At 30.3% G+C, this 18,091-nt stretch overlaps 1 protein-coding gene across 1 annotated transcript in view; it reads right to left on the bottom strand.

Annotated features, from left to right (window-relative positions):
• Positions 1 to 11,060: 11,060 nt before the first annotated feature.
• The window catches only part of LOC121129349 (limbic system-associated membrane protein), a 49,828-nt gene continuing 42,797 nt past the window's right edge, over positions 11,061 to 18,091 (bottom strand). The window contains exons 6-11 of the mRNA XM_040725063.2: positions 17,713 to 17,863; positions 16,584 to 16,681; positions 14,849 to 15,023; positions 13,613 to 13,740; positions 13,292 to 13,550; positions 11,061 to 11,649 (exon numbers count right to left, since the gene is read on the bottom strand). Coding sequence (XP_040580997.1) covers positions 11,522 to 11,649; positions 13,292 to 13,550; positions 13,613 to 13,740; positions 14,849 to 15,023; positions 16,584 to 16,681; positions 17,713 to 17,863 — 939 coding nt within the window. The 3' untranslated portion in view covers positions 11,061 to 11,521. The remainder of the gene's footprint in view (positions 11,650 to 13,291; positions 13,551 to 13,612; positions 13,741 to 14,848; positions 15,024 to 16,583; positions 16,682 to 17,712; positions 17,864 to 18,091) is intronic.

Below are 18,091 nucleotides of genomic sequence, written 5' to 3'. Positions count from 1 at the left end.
TCAACCGATATTGATTTTTTTTGGTGCCAAAAAAAAGTCGATTTTTTGGTGGAGAAACCTGATTTTTTCTTTTGAAATTATCTATGGAAGATCTAATAATAACAATAATATAACTTGACAGAGGGTTGTAAGAACAGAAAAAGCCTATAAGGTGAATATTCCTAATTTTTTAATGAAATAATTTTTCTGCTCCTCTATTTAAAAAAAGCTTCTTGGTTCAATTATTTGAATCACAATAGATTTAGAGATCTGTCAACATTTTGAGACATTTGATAGATTTTAACTTTTCCCAGGTAGTTTTGAAACGGTAATCTAGGTGTTTCACTTTCTTTATAGCTGGTATGTCAGCATTCTTATCTAAATGGTAAGTCTTCGGATATAATATAATAAATCACATGTTTTAAAATTATATAGATTATTAATGCAAATGGTACTAATTAAAGTTGAGAAAGACAAAATAACTTTTCAAAATTAGATAAATTCAGTTGATATAGTTTATAATGTTATTTTTGTTTTTTATTATAATGATTAAATCGTGCCTTTTTCGGGGAAGGTATCCATAATAATTGGCTACTTTGGCAGATTATTGTCAAACTGTCTATAATCGGTTTGTCGATATATGGTCAAATCCTTGTAGTATCCAAGGTTAATATAAATACAAGGCTATGCCATCATGTAATCGGACTTACTAGAATTTCAATTTGATGTACCTTACCGACAGATGGGTAAGACAGACATATATGATGTCATAGAGTATAACAGTGGTACTCTAACAGTAACAGTCAACAAAGGCGATATGTAGCTACTCATGGCAACGGTTATACTCTTGTACGTCAATTTAAAAAGAGTGGTCAAACATTTGTAGGAATAATACTATTTTCCACGTTGTATTTCTATTAACCTTGGTAGTAACCCCAAATTAGTTTTGTTCTATATACCAGTACTATACAAGGTTCGGAATCCTAACTGCACAATTTGATTATTTTTGAAACAACCCTTATTTTTGCGGAAAATGTGAATTATGTAACCTTTCAAAATTCTACCCCTCCTCCCCCTTAAAAAAATTGTCCTTTAGGCAAGAGTATAAACTTTCTGTATTAAAAATATTCATTAGATTTCTAATGCTAGCCCAAACCCCCCATAAAAATCCTGCAGTTTTGCCTTAATTGCATTTCAATTGCCCTTGATAACATTTTTATCTTATAGTTTTAGTCTTAAAAGTATCGAAAAGTACCAAAATACCCAGAGCATTAGTCCACTCAAGAAATCCTGAGCGCCCTCTCTCTCCTACTCAGTTGCTCATTTTGTGTGTGCACTACTGTTCATTTGTTGTAAGGGCACTCAGGTTCAATTAAGAAGGAGCGGGGCTCATTTTTTCGGTCGTATCGAAGTATTTTTAATTTGACAACTCTTTATGATTTCAATTAATTTCCTTAAATTTATATACATTAAATATTCCAAAAAAAGAAGATAAATAAGGTTCAAAAATATATAAAACTTAAAGATCTAAAATTAAATATCCAATTAGAAAAATCCATAATCGATTAATTTAATGTTTTAACTATTAAATATTTGATTCATTGACAAAAATTATTTTTTTTCAAAGTTTTCATCGTTTAAACTATGGCATCTATCCTTAAATAATTGACAACCTCTAGAAAATATTCGCTCAACAGTAGCTGAGGACAGCAATTTATAAATCTGAAGGTTACATTTGTCCTTGAAAAAAAAAAATCTTAGAATAACAAATATTAAATTGATAGAATTCATATTACCACATGCAAATAAGATAATACGAGTTGGTAATGGGTAGGGGCTCCCAAACAGTGTGCCTTGAGTCAAGTTCAAGTGTGCTGTATGATTTGTAACAACCATACATTATTTGCAACAGCTTATAATAATTTTAATAATTGGTTTAATTAAAAAAATGTTTTAAGAAATTTGTAATTGTCTTATGGTAAGCCGTTGGCACAAATTTTTTGGGAACCACTGTTTTAGAGGACATTTTATTACATATTTTCTTACACTATCATCCAGTTAAGACTGATGATTAGTTTGAGCTTGAACACATGGTTTTCAAGTTTTTTGACTAATGCTTGCGTGAGATTTTGAGATCTTAGGTCAAAATGTACTGTACAAAATATATGAAAATTGTATCTCAGTTGTGAAAATTCGTCTATAAAAAAGAACGTAATCTCCAAACATGAAGTAACTGGCGTTGTCTCTAAGGGACGTATCAGTCTTCTTAGAGTGGCCACCTACCTGAGAGGCAAACTCGTCAATTGAAAAACCATAAAAAAAAATTCCAGCTTATCTTGAGACATAGCATCATCTTCCGTTCTTTTTGTAATCTGTAAAATTATTCTTTAACTCTCAAATTTTTTTATGTTATCTCATAAGGTGCAGAAATGGAAAAATTAATACAAATCTATTTAAATGAGGAAAAATTATAGCAATTTTATCACTATTCTAGAATGGCAAGCGGGCTCCCGTTCATTATACAAAACAATGGTCGCACTATCACTTAATAATTTTGAGCGCCGCTCATTTATGCTTTGCCAATACCTATATTGGTACCAGAACTGCTACAAAAATATTGGTATCGTGTATATTTTTTTGATATACTTTCTACAAATAGAGATAATTTATCCATAAAACCTTGGTTATATTATTATATTTGGCAAAATGTAAAAAAAATTAATTTTCCAAATGTCTCAAAATAATTATTTCTATATTTAATATTTTTATATTGTTTTTATTTACATTATAATGAACGACTAATGCATAGAGTTGTATAAAATATTACTTGCCACTATGTAAAAAAAGAAAAAATCCGAAAAATGACGTAGTCAACTCTGCAATTTGAATAATATTTTGAAAGAGAGTCGCTTTGCTCTATTGGCACTTGATTCAAATAACCACGAGCAGCTGTGAGATGAATTAAATCAAGTATCAAGCAAAGACATATGAAATAATTACTCCGTTATCAATTCTACTCTTAGGCTAACAGGGACTTACACTTATAAGTTATAAATATAATATATTTGAATATATTAGTGAACAAAACCTATAACAAAAGAGTTAAATTTTAGAGCTTATCTCAGACGTTATGTCCCCAAAGGAGTTCGGGTACATCTTCAGAACCAAAAAAAATCCAACTGTAACAATGGTATTTGGCGTTTGGGCCAGCACAGGGGTGGTCAAACCTCCCATTTGTGTAGAGAGGAAGGAACAACTCAATGCAGATGTTTACATTGAACTTACTTAATCTTCTCTCTGACAATATGAAGAATGTTTCAGAGGAAAACAGCTTAGCTGTTAAAAATTTCCGTCCGTATATAGCAAGGATATTTAGGATGGAATTACTCCGATGACAATCATCTATTCCATTCTGAGTCCAACAAAGACTTACACTTATAGCTCCGAAACGAAATCCAGGGGCGTCTGCAAGGCTAAAGACCCCCCCGCCAAAAAAAAAAAAAAAAAATAACAATAATTAAGGACTTTTTGCTTTTATTAGAAAATTATACTATGTAATTTTCCAAAAAATATTAATTTCTGTGAATAGCTGTGGAGTTTTAAAATACACTTATATTTATAAAAAATTTCAAAATTAAATTTTTGGGAAAAAAATTTCAAAAATCCACAGCTGCTAAAAAAAAATAATGTGTTAGAAAAAGATTTTCAAAAGCCCATAACCATTGTCAAAAAATTAAATTTTTTGAAACGAAGATACTTTTTCAATTTACTTTTGTTAAAAGCGTGGACGCCGTTGTTTCCTTAATATTTGATGGCACAAAATTCAAAAACTGTAATAAACTTTAAATTCTAACCATCATTACCATTATACCTTCGTCAACTATTTAATAATGCATTGTTATATAAATGAATAGTCGGTAAAATAAGTAATAGAATAAAAAATTTGCACCATTAAGGGAGAACCATCATTAATCATTACAAAAAGAAGGTGAAACAAATTCATGCCATTCTATAAACCAAAAGGTGGGTGGCAATTGCAATTTTTCATTTAATTATAAATATATTTTAAATATGCTAATTCAATGAAGAAAATGATTCATTAATCATTTTCTTAATGGTAAAGTAAAAAAGTAATTAGCTTGAATTTTTCAAAGATAATAATGCCTTTTTTCATGTGACAAAATAATTTTTTCCATTTGTCATTTTGGTACTAGTTAAGCAAAAAATTAAATGTGGGCTATTTGTCATTAGAGTAATTTCAATCTTGTTATTTTCAATTAAATGAAATCAAAGACAGTAAATACACAGGGGAATCCACAGGATTAAATTTTCTTTTCCCTGGTTTTAGATTTTGTATTGAAAAAAAATCCAAATTTTTAATTTTTTAGATTTTTTATAAACAAATCCAACATTAAATTGTCTAGTTAAAGCAAAAATTCTTTTATTCCACTCAGAAGTAGAAGTGCATGTTCTTTTCTTTTCGTTAATGACTGGCATAAAATTATCAATTGTCATCAGATTTATTTGAAACGCATTGGATGGGGTTTATTTACTACTTTGTTGACTTAATTTTATTATTTGTTATAATTAGCCAATGATTACATTATTCATAATGATAACGTCAAATAAGTAGTCCAGTGTATTATAAAAACAGATCAGCTACAAAGAAAAAGTCTTCTCCTTCATAAAAATGTTTACCGTTACAAAAGACATAAATAGAAATAAATTGTGAATCAATGGCCATCAAATGTGCTAATTGGAATCCAACCAAAGATTCAAGAGCTTGTCAAGTAAAATAATCCAATATTTTTTACTAAGTGGGGGATTTAAAAATTAAATTAATGGGTTGCATTAAAAGGAAGATACTGGGTTTAACAATCAAATGCTTTAAGCTCGTATTGGTCATAATGTTTCTCTTGAAGGATGGTTAAGCTTGGTACATTATGTCTTATTATTTGAGCATTATGATATAAAAAACCAAAGTTCTCTTTTATCTTGAACTTTTTATTTAAGAATCTGTTTCATGTATTCAAACGTTAATTTGTCAAAAGGAATTAACATACTTGTCTCCTTGCTTAAGTCTTCTCATTTCTTCACAAAGAGCTACTAGACGAATTTTCAATGACTCTCATCTTCATTTAAATGTTCAATAATACAATGTTCGGGATTTGTCTCTTTTGTGACTGAGGACGAGCTCACGAAGATTATGAAGAGCTCATAAGTTTTAAGTGGGAATTTTCTAGAGAATATCAATGAATATTGTCCATTCATGAATTACTCATTAACACCTAGTAACAGACTTAAATAGAGTTATTTGTATGAAAGTAATTTAAAGGAGCTTTGAGGAAAGTGACGTATATTTCTTATCATGAAAGTGACATATATTTCTTATCATGAAAGTGAACATAATTTTTATTTAGCGATGATTACTTTATAGCTTCTAAATTAAAGTAACGACAACAGACGGGAATCTATAAAAACTTTCTCTTCATATAGTTTATAAAAATCTAAATACTACAAAAATTGAGGCTCTCTGATTCATTAATCAATGGAAGGAAATATCGATGTTTTAATAGTTTATAATTTTTTTTTAACTCTTGATTTATACTTTGTATTGATTTGACTATTATTGTTTCGTTTATCGAATGTGAATATTAATACATATACGATGACATCCAGATGGTCCTTTAATATTAATAATGACGGCACTGCATTTAGAACATAAGGTTAGTTGATGAAACCGGGCTATAAAGTTTGACGCTAAAGTTCAAACTATCAGATAAATTACTAAAGCACCCTCTACCTTGACTATAGGTTTAATAAAAAGTTATGAATATCTTATGTACAGGATGAATCAACATAAATATCTTTTTAAATTGCCTGGCAATCAGGTTGTAGAAGAAGTAGCGGATGGGCGTGGTTTATTTCCAGAGTCAATATTCTAAAGTTTTTTTGAATGTACAGTCAGATGATATCATGTGTTGGAATAGTGAGGAACATACATTTACTGTCGAAAATGAATATTACAAAAAGTCATTTGAAAGAATATTTTATAAAATGAGACTATGTAATTGTAATTTAGCTTTTAAGTTTTTATTGATGCAATTTATAAAAATTAGTAATTTGTTTCAATTTATAATATACAATAAATTATTTTTTCAATTCATTTTCATGATTTTAAATTTGTTAAATTCTTTGATCGCATATAGCATTATAGCACAGATAATAGTTCTAGGTTAGCTAAAATTGAGATTATCCGATCTGGTGTGATGGAAAAAATTTAACTAGTACAATTTGTCAAAATCAGGTAATTGGAACTTTATTTATTCAGGAAAAATCAACATTTTTCAGACCTTTGCGTTATCGCAAATTATTAATTATCTTATCAACTAAAATATGCAAATATTAAAAAAATTACTTTGCCTTTTAAATTTTACATCTTTGTATATAAAAAATATTGCTCTAAAACCTCTTAAAGAAAAGGTATTCAAAGAGATATGGAAAATCACTTGGCATCAAAATACCGAAGTTCTGTTTTCTGAGTGTATGGTCAATGGGTTACGTCAACTATCTTTTAAAACTGTATTGTAAAAAGTGTAGTATTTTTGTGAAACATAAATATTGTCACATTCTGTTTAATAATACTAACCATCTCCATGAAATTGAGTAAAAAGTGTTTCAATTTTACCAGTCTCCCCTACACATAATATATCATCTATTAATTATAAATTACTATTCTATAAGTTTATAAAAAGAAAAGAAAAACTTTTCTTGAAGAAGTTAGTCTATGATAAGAATATTAAAGAATAACACTGATGTTACTTATTGTAAATTCCCCTACTTTATAAATGATTGGATTTGAATTTGAATTTAAATAAGGGGTTTGGATATGGGGGATTTGAGAAGAAATAATAATAATTAGTGTTGGATTCGAGAATTATCCGAACTAAAAAAACAACCTCGAGTTGATTAAAGTCAATTTTTTATTCAAAATGAACCGAATTCGCCCCCGAAATATTATTAAAAAAACTACACTAAAAATCTCTAAACATTCGAGTATATACAAGATTTACAAGGTTGTGCTGCAAAAACCCTGTCTTTTGGCCCTCCTGCCCTTCTATCCTCTGTCAAAAGGATGGTGTTGGTTTTTTTTTGTATGAGAAAAATCTGACATTCCCCTTCACAGCCCTGCAGATTGTCCTAGTAGACACGGAGATGTTGTTGGTGAGGTGATTCATCGATTTGGTGAGGTCCTCCTTGACCTTTTTCTCCATGCTGGACAGGAACCCCTGATCCATCTCCAAAATGTGGCTTCCAATTCCTTCTTTCCTGGAGGGTCTTACCCATAATTCTTCATCTTGCCCAACTTAAAAACTAGGCTCCTAGAGCACTTTACATGTCCATAGACTCGCCACTTCAACTTCATCATAAAATATAATTGAGTTACACTGTTTTTTGCCTTCTTGATTACTCATGATGATGAGATGACAAAATGTTTATTAATATTAAAATGCGTTTATGCACAAAGGATGGCTGAACCAGAATGTCAAAAAATAAAATCGAAAAGAAAGGCATTACATTTAATGGATCTTAAAAAAAAGTATATTATGAATATCTCCTAGGTAATCAAAAAGGTACTTACATGAGGGTCAGACTCAACGATTTCTTTTATTTTATACACATTTTGATAATAAGTCTTTCAGAGGGTGGTGAATCTTTGACATCAAAGTTACTGGAATGGAATTGACGAAACCAATATTGTGCATGATTGCCTGTTACAGAACTAGTTTTGTAAATCTTTTATATTGCTTCTCAGTCTTTTTTTTTTTTTTTTTGAAATGATAATCTGAAGAATGAGGTTTTTTCCTTAGCAATTGTCAATATTATTTCATTCATGACTAGTGAACATCAATAGATTCAATTATAATCAAAACTTGATTGAACTTTCGCTTGTGCTAATAAAAGACAGAGAGTTTTAACTGTAAGTCTATTTTAAACTCAGAGTAGAATTGGGGATCAACATCAGAGTATTTCTTGCATATGTCCTTGTTTATTTCCTTCTCCCCCTCATCCAAAACATTCTTCAATTTGTCAGGGTTACTATGTTGATTTTCGTTTGTTTGTTCAAATTCCCATTTTACACACGATTTTCATCACTAATCAGGACCATAAACCCTTTTCACATTTTCAGCCACCTGGCTTATGTTTTCGCTTTGTGTTAAAGCTTTCAAATATGGCGTATTTACTCTTTGCCGCTGTCCATTTTTCAAACGCTCAAACAATACGGAGTGAAACAATCACAAAAATGACCATCAGTTTTTTTTAGGAGGAAGTCCTATGATTATAACACGATCTAGCGAAAACAAATCGCACTTATACAACACAGGATACCTATTACTAAAGCCATCTATTGGAAAAATAAGAGATTTCCCTTTAATACGCCTATTATTAAACAATAGAAAAAGGAATTGGATCAATTTCTACAACTACCCACCCTTCATTGAAAGGTCACAAGATTTATTAAAGTGGTGGAACCCGATGGAAAGAAAAGGGCTTTCCAGACTTGTTTGAGGTAGTGATGAAATAAGTATTCATTCCAGAAACTACGGTGCCAAGTAAAAGGGTGTTTTCTTTTGTTTGATGGAACTAAACCGAAAAAAAAAATATAGAATGCATGAGAAAACTCAAAAATATATATATTCTTAGCAAAATAGTGTGACAGTCTTGTTGTTTAAACTAGTCATTTAAAAAAATGATACAGGCTAAGAAGAATTTTCACATGGATTTCTATGTGATTTATATACACCTATGTATATTTTATATGAAAATAATATTCTCATTGAGGGAGTTTTATTATTTTACTGCAAGACGGTGCCACTTTATGTTGCTTTGTTTACAAACTAATATAATTAAAAAACACAACGGCTGAAACTATACAATTTGGCAACTTAGATTATTTTAATTTATTCCATGTCGTGACTATATATAGGGTTGAACATATCAATTTTTCAAAAGCAAAATTTAAACAGATGGTTTTGGGATTACATTTATTTAACAAAATCATCTGAAAATAATGCTGGCCACAACTTTTTTGCAATTCATGAGAGCCCTCAGCTCTAATAATTGCCTCAATACGAGGCCTAAAACCCTTGCAGACCTTGACTATGTAGTTGGACTCGAGGTTGGTCCGCACCCTTTAGATGGAAGCCTCTAGAGACTGGCCAATCCTGTGAGGAATAGGCCCCACCCTCTCCTTCAGACGTACCTAGATAGAGTGATTCAAGGGGGTCGCACCTGGAGAGGAGAACAGCCACATTTTGAGGTTTCAAAAGTCAATAAAGTTGTCTCTCAAGAAAGCTTGGGTCTTAGAAGTGCAATGCCACGGAGCTGCAACTAGAGAGAAACAAAGTTATCACCGACCTATTCTCTGGTCAAAGGTTGCACTTTCTTATTCAGAATTTCGATATCAGTATCTGCATTGAGCTGCTCCTTCCTCATCACAAAAATGGGTGGGCAGACTTCACCTGTGCTGGCCACTGAATTTCTGTTCTGAGACATGTCTCACTGAAGCTGAGCCATTGTTTGGATGTTTAGTTAGTCTGTTTTGCTTATTCACAGTGAACAGTGAAAAATTGTTCATCAGAAGAGAGAAAACTTTGCTTTAATTTTGTTGGCCTTGAGAAAATGTAGATTCTTCTTTGCTCTTTCCAAACGATTCAGCTTGCTCTGTTTCGAGATAATATCTCTTGTTGGTTGTCCTCCTCCGTGATGATTAAATGTTCACCACTAGATCAGATCAACCTTGTACTATATAGATATGATTTTTCAAGTAATTTTCTTTTATGCAAATTACCTACATTATTTGGCTGTCTCATTTAAGTAGTCAAACACACTTAATATGACACGAGCGTTGTTTATTTATATTAATTTGTAAACAAAGCGATACGGAAAGGTGCCCTCTTGTGGCAAAATAATACAACTCCCTAACTATAGGCTTATGTTACTCACATAGAGGCTACAGACTGGCACACCTCCTTGCTGATAATGGTTTTTTGACTGTTCATGACATATTCTTGAACTTAGATTAACTCAATAAAATCTATATTTTTCTTTGGCAGATTACTGGATATTGAATTACAACTCGACTCAACTCAATACTCAAAAACTTGAACCAGACCAAACCCAATAACTATATCTCAAATCCAACACAATTATAATTGAAGAAAATTTGCGATGAATATCTTTATTACGTATGTATTGTTCCCAAAATTTTAGGTTTTAGTCCATTTCTGAATTTTAAGGACGAAAAAAAAACCCCGTCTCTTTGAACAATCATTACTAAAGGACGTCATTATACGTATCAGCCAGTAGGTTCATGGATCAACCACTCAATCTTCACGAATTTTTACACGAATAATAAATACATTAAATAGGCATCAATTAAAAATAATGGTAAACTATTCTCGTACATGAAAAGTACTTTCAGTTTTTCTAAATTAACACAATTGGTAAACAGAGATATTTTACTATGCCATTAGAGAGTAAGGACACAAATCTTCAAGTAGCAAGACTAAATTGCGAAAAATGTAATTTTTATGGAATCAAAGAAAGAAAACTCAACACAAATTTGTGATATCTTTAGTTACTATATTTAGCTATATCTTTTATTCAATATGTCCACCTTCACAACCAATAACAGTCCTTGACACGATGACAAATAGATTAGCAGCTCAAGACGATGAAGACCGTGTCCATGGTGTATCCTGCTGCCATGATGGAAGCCTGAAGCGAATCAATGGTCTCTGTAGCCTTCTCAGCACTGACACCGTCGCAGAGGAGGTCACAAGCTAGAGACATGGGATAAAAACAAAAATGGTGTATTCTTGATTCAGCTGCCGTTTCGTTGCGCAAATAAAATAATGGGGATACAACTTTAACTAAATGTTAGTGAAAGTTGTAGGTTGCCACTCTGTAGTAACAGTAATAAGAGTTAGAACGTTTTTCAAGGACTGATTAAAAGTCCGGTATGAAATACCTATTATATATAAAGTCAATTTTTAATTATTTTTCCACATTCTGTACGTATACAACTTTTTCAACTTTATTTTTATTTATAATAGTATAATGGTTTATTAACAAATTTACAAGAATAATGATTAATAATAATTATAATAATAATGAAACATGGAGGATAGATTAATTAATTATTATCAAAAATCAGTACAATGATTACATCATAGGTAAAAGGGTTTGTGCTTCACAAATCAATATATGTAAACATGTTTGTAGAATCTCTTTCATCACATTTCATTCGGTGATTTATGAATTTAGAAATGAAATATGTTTTTGTAGGTTTGTAAGGTCCCAACATTGGTTTGTAATTTCTTCACTTAAAATAAGAAATCCGTCCCTTTTTTATATATATGAAAATCAAAGAATAACTCGTCAAGGAAACACGCACGTTGAGATCTCTTTACTAAGCAAGTAGCAAATTTTAATGACTAGATAGTTTACACATCCTGGAAGTGCCCATTCATTTTGTTTAAAGGAAATGATGTTGAGCGATGATTAACTGTAGGGATATTAAAAGGAGTAGAATTGGAACATTTCTGGATGTATGTGAGCTATATCCTTGTTGGTCCTGACTTGCCAATTCCATTGGGTTATAATCTAAAATGATATTTGATAAATGTTATTCGTTGATCAATGATTACATATTCATCAATAAAATTGAGCAAATTTGTTTTGACTTTGGATTTAGATGATGGGCCTCTGATTGCAAAACATAACGAGCACCCGCTCAGTTTTTGAAACAATGAGAGGGTTCATTTTATTAATATTTTATAAGACATTTTTTATATAATTTAAACACGTTAAATATCAATTTAAAATCATGATCACGCTCCCACTTACTTCCTCATTTTGTAAGTGCTCTCTCGCTCCTGTTTTAGTTTTAGAATCGATGTGTGCGTTTATGCTCAATCAGGCGCTCATTTTATAAATATTCTTTATTACATTTTCCATATAATTTTAAGGAACAAAATAGCATTTTAAAATCATAAACGCACACACGAGCATTGAGCAATACCACATTTTGTATGTCTTCTCCTGCTGAGTATAGAATCACTGAGCGGGCTCATTTTTTATAAGAAATTTTCCTTATTATTGCAATAAGCGAAATAGAAATTTGATATCATGAGCGCACTCCCACTTACTACCCCATTATGTGAGTGCTCTCTCCCCCACTCAATTTTAGAATCAATGTGCGCGCTCATGCTCAGACGCTTATTTTGGAAATATGTTTCTATGATATTTTCCAAATAATTTTAATGAGCGAAAAATCACAGTAAAATCATGAACACGCTCAGGAGAAATAACCTATTTTGTAAATGCTCTCCTGCTAAGTTTTAGAAGCAATGAGCGGTCTCATTTTTAAATATTTTTATGAAATTTTCTTTATAATTTTATAAAGCAAAATATAAATTCAACATTAACAGCACACTCCTGAGCAATAGTTAATTTTTATTTTTTTCTCTTGATTCCGCCCTCTGATAAAACAATGAGCGCGCTTTCGATTTTGCTCAATAAGGCGCTCGTTTTATCAATATTTTTTATGACATTTTCTGTTTGATTTTAATGAGCGAATGAGCATACTCCTCGGAAACACTCTACTTTGTGAGTGCTCTCTCACTCCTGCTCAGTGTTAGAATCAATGTGTGCGCTCATTTTATGAATATTTCTTATGACATTTTCCTTATAATTTTAATGTGCGAAAAAAAACTTTTATAATCATTCGGCCCCTCAGACTTTTAATCTAATAGAAAAAAAAGTGCAAACTTTCTTTCATGAATTTTGATGCTCTGCCTGATTCCTTTTATTTCGAGAAACATGAAAATTACCCTTACAGCTAGAAATTTCTATTTGTGTAGCATAATTCTTTAAAAATCATTTTTCTACAGCATATCCATGATTCTGTGAAGGAAAAATTTATCCTCTGTTTAGAAATTGTATAAATTTATGATTTTGGATCATAATTATAAAAATAATAGTTTGTTTTGAAGCAAAGACAAAAAGCAAGACATTAAAAAAATATTAAATGGTTTGTTCTTTAAAAAAAAAAAATATCAATATTAAACAATGTAAGTATATTGGTAGATTATATGTAAAAATGTTGCTCTCTTTAGACCACAAAAGCAGAGATTTCGGGTTAAAAAGGTCATTTTTTTGTTTTTTGAGATAAACTCAATTAGGGACACATCATGTCAATCCATGGTCAATTTTTTAAAAATTATTGTTTTTTTTAAAAACAAACCTTCTTTTCGTGTACTAAATCTAAAAATATCCGTAGCGTTTGACCATCCTTCCTTATTTCTCGACTGAATAATGACTTCATATTCTGTTCCAGGATTTAATGAGTAAAATACAAAAGATCCCTTGTAAGTGAATGTATTGTAATATTTAAAAGAAGGCTTTGCATCTCCGATGGGAGGTATAATGTTTGTCCATTCGATTGGGTGTCTACGGGCCATGGATGAATGAGGTTTCCGTGATTCATTTTCATAATCAGGCTCCTAATTTGTTTCCCAAATAAAGAATAAATTTATGATAAATAAAAGAATATATGAGTACTTACTCTATTAATTCTATATAAAATCCGATACTCCTCAATCGGCAAGAAACTATCCACGGTCCATGTTAGATTATACTGATTCTTAAAATAGCCCAAGTTAGGAGTAACTATTTTTGCAATATGAGGGCGTCCTAATAGTATAAAAAGTATAAATTAATATTTATTTTACTGTTACTAAGAATTAGGTCATATAATTAGTTGGGCAAATCTTTGTCAACTTTAACAAAGAGTTTAATTTTTTATAAATTCCAAATTTCAAAAGTGATAAAAGACAAAATTGATAAATATTTAGTAATTCAAGGAAAGCAACATTTAGACGAATTCAAAAAGTAAAATATAAGAATGTAACCAAACAACTTTGTTTGACCCTTCCTTTTTGAACTGGGATATTATGCACCCCGATGAATTTAAGATACTTTATATTCTTTAGAATATACAGCTTATCCATTGTACGTTTAAGTTAGCTCTTGCAACATTAAATTATGCAATTTTTTATTTATAATTCATTGTTTATAAGTAATTTATATATTTGGTCATTTTTAATCGGGTGTTAGTGAATTTAATTAGCTATTTTACTTAAAAGTTGTCCCTTTATTTTTCCTTTTGAGTTCTTCTTAATTTGACAACGAAAGTCACAAGAATATAATATTGTAGTTGTTATTTAATAAAATACATCAAAAAATTTTGGTACTAATTTCATTCCTAAATTTTGCATACAGAAATAAATATGTCATAGAAATTTATATCCAAAATAACATTGTTTTTACTACAAAAATGACAAATTATAAATTGTTGAAACCCTAAACTACTCTTGTTAATATTAATTTTTTATTAAAGATTTATTTTTCTTTATATCTTATATTCTTCCAAGTGTTTTTATCGTTTTAATTGATATTTCCGAGTACAAAGGGAAGTGAATATTAAAAAAATGAAACAAAATTGAAATGATGTAATCATGTGATTATATACTTTTCATTTTTGGGATTTATTTTTGCTAGTTCAAAAACAGCGTTATAAAAAGTATGTTCATAAGCAGAAGGTTAAAGAAAAGCAAACTAATTCTTGTTATTTTTTTTTTTTGAAAAGGTCATATTTTTAAGAAAAAAGAAAAGATAACTTTGAACTTTATCTATATTTTTAAATTTGACTAAATAAATTTATTCAATTTTTGAAGACTAAAAATTGACACAAAAGAACTCCCATGGGCCTGTTCTGAATAAAAAAGAGTAAAACCCTTACCTGATACTTCAATAGACCCTCTTTGACGTCCTAAGCTATTATCTGCCATACATGAATAATTCCCGAAATCTGTTTCCCTCACGTTTCGCAGTATGAGTACATGTTTATTTCCAAAGGTCTCCATGTGACGATTATTAGTGGGATCTAAGAGCATCGTGTCCTTGTACCATTTAACCTATTATTATTTTAAGGATATAATTTGTATAAAAAATAGGGTTTTAAAGAAATATGATATTAAATAAGGAGGATTTATTGAAATAAGTAGAAAAGTTATGAAAAATCACGTCGGCAACCATCAATTGAAAAAGAAGGACACACAAATTCAATCAATAAAGTATTATATAATAGGTTTTATATAATAATTCATTATTTTTCCCATAGATGGCTTTAGTAATGTGTATGTCGGTTTACATAAATGCAGTCTACATTGGATAGTGTTAGAAAGATAAGATTTTGTACTAAAGAAACCTCTTAAACAGTTTTGTGATTGTTTGAGTTATGCTAAGTGTGCCGCTCCTTTTTTTATTTCCAAAACAATGGATCAAAATTTTACACTACTTCTTGATGGGTAAAAATTACCGTTCAAACGAACCAGTGGCTTGAAAAGTGTGACGTGGACTGTGCTCATTAAAACAATTAAAAACATAACTATATTTTTTTAAATACCAATTTTGATTGAAAAAAAAAACATGTTTTCCTTGTTAAGCTTGGGGTTTTCAGCCCATGTATTAAAATAGTTTTGTGTGCCTTCTTATTTATTCGGTCCAGTACAGTTCAGTCCTAGGACCAGTCTTTTTTGGCTGTTCGATCCTTCGGACTATTAGTACAAGAACGGATTAAAAAAGATGAAATATAGTTGAGTGGCGTCATCAAGGACCAAACTTTATAAGTTTTTAGGGCTAGATTAGACCGGACTCCAGTCTTCAGTCGTATATAAGAAATGATACAACACTACTCAGATCTTACAGTTTCTATCTATTTAAAAAAAAAATTAAACAACAATATTCCTAATCTTTGAGGTAAAACTTAACAATATTATCAGAATGACTTTGATCCTCCATTAAGCTAAATTACCTCTTTTTAGCAAGATTGTTCAAATTTTGTCAGTGATTGTTTTTACCCAAATTCATGTTTTAAGTCTATTCGTGATTAACATTTCTATATATAAAAAAAGTTAGAAATGGACCAGGCATATTGATATGTTATACAAAAAAAAAAAAAAAAAAAAAAAAAAAAAAGAGGGATATCTACATATTTATCTTTTAGGATATTAAAATATATTTTGTCAAGAAAAGTTTCTTTTTTTTATGATTTTTATTCTTCAAGTTTTCGATCCATATACATACAGTATATGTTTGAACATCCTTCACTGAGTAACATATGTACAAATGAAGAGTATTATAATTGTATTTAGAATTGATAGAGTACTCCTCTCTCTACTTTTGTTACGTTTCGTTTCTTTTCTTCATACCTATCCAATAAAGTTTTTATTCAGTAGCAAAATTGATGTCTAGACATTTATTTCTTTTCATCATTATTGTTGCTTTTATGATTATGAAATCACTGTTTTTTTCAATAGATATAGTACAATGGTCAATTCAAGAGGGGATTTCGTCTTTCCTTATATTTATATATATATTATGTATTAAAAATGGATTCTTTACAGTGGAATGACTCTCTAAAGGTGGTTTGACGTGAATACACTTTTACAATAAGAATCATATTTTTCAAGTACCTCGGCTTTTGGCTCCGCGTGTACGCTACAAGATACTTCTGCCTCAATACCTTCCTCTGTACGAATCCATGATTGATCCACTTCGATTTCTGGAGGATCTGTAAATATATGTAATATATTAGTAACGCAATGTTTATCTAACTCTAAAGGCCCCATTTTTGAGTATGCGGTTAATATTTTATAGAACTGCGTAACTCCTTGATCTAAGAAAAAATAATTTCATAACGAGCGTGTGTACTGTTGGCTCAGCGTGTCATATTAAAAAAGAAATATTAGATATCTATATTATTAAAGCAAGGTGTGTCTGTCCTTGGACGCGGAATAACTCCTAGGAATGCCGAGTCGTCCATTAGTATATACATAATATATAAAAAAGTGTTTATTGGAATATTACTCGAACTCGAGAAAAACTCGAATTGACACATATCAACAAACTCACCCGGAAATATTATTTTAAAACTAAACTCGAATCATCAAAATATTCAACTTTATATGAATCTCATCTCCAGCTGTTTCTACATTTTTATTGAGTAATTCTTAATACATTTTGTTGTCGTATTTTTGGTTAGGAGATCTTTTTTCTATTTGGCGCTTAGTTATTTACTTTGTTTATTTACAAAAAAAATATATATATCTGGCTCATATTTTTAGTTTTCTTGTATATTAATATAAATACAACTTTTTGTGTGCAAATTTCTGATTATGCAAATAAATATATTTTGAAATTATTTGATTATTAATTGACTGCCTTATTGTAGTAGTCAAAAACATTTATTTGCTAAAAAAAATAAATTTAATAATTTTATTTGCATGATGCCTTTAGTCGAACTCAACTTACCTCAATACTCAAAACTCGACCTCGATTCAGCCTTTAATTACTCAAACCCGACCAAACTTGATAGTTATAATATAAACTCAACACTAATACATATATAACTCTTGCTTTTATATTAAGAATATAGATTTTAAAAATTCTAACACGTGCTTATTTTATTGCATCTCTTATTATTAAGTTGAGTTGCTTCAGCACACACTTATTAAAATGTGAAATCCCAAAGGAGGCATTACGAAAGAGTCACGCCATGATTATGCTGAGCGCTTGCTTACTATATGCGTACGTCATACTTACATAAAACTTTCAAATCAATTTCAGCTCGAGCAGGTTCTCCAACTTTATTGTCTGCTGTGCAGGAGTAGATCCCAGAATGATGACGGCTTACATCTTGTATAACAATGGAGTATCCTTCTAAGGCCTTATCACCAGATGGAAGGAGATTGTTCTATATGGAATGAGACAAAAGAGATGAGGGTGTCCTTTGCTTATAATATATACTAATAATAATTAATTGGAATAAAGTTATTCTCAATAGTTGGAAAAACTGGAGATAGTTGTATCATACCCCTTTTTCTTGAACATCAAAGAAGCTACAGTCACAAAGCTTTTACATTAAAATAGGGCATTAGCAAGCTATAAAAAAATTCAAGAGTTTTCGATCATCAATTCTTCT

The sequence above is a fragment of the Lepeophtheirus salmonis genome, chromosome 14 (genome assembly GCF_016086655.4).
Source record: "Lepeophtheirus salmonis chromosome 14, UVic_Lsal_1.4, whole genome shotgun sequence".
Taxonomy (NCBI): domain Eukaryota; kingdom Metazoa; phylum Arthropoda; class Copepoda; order Siphonostomatoida; family Caligidae; genus Lepeophtheirus; species Lepeophtheirus salmonis.
Note: the sequence above shows the minus strand (reverse complement) of the source record. Positions and strands in the feature narration are given on the sequence as shown.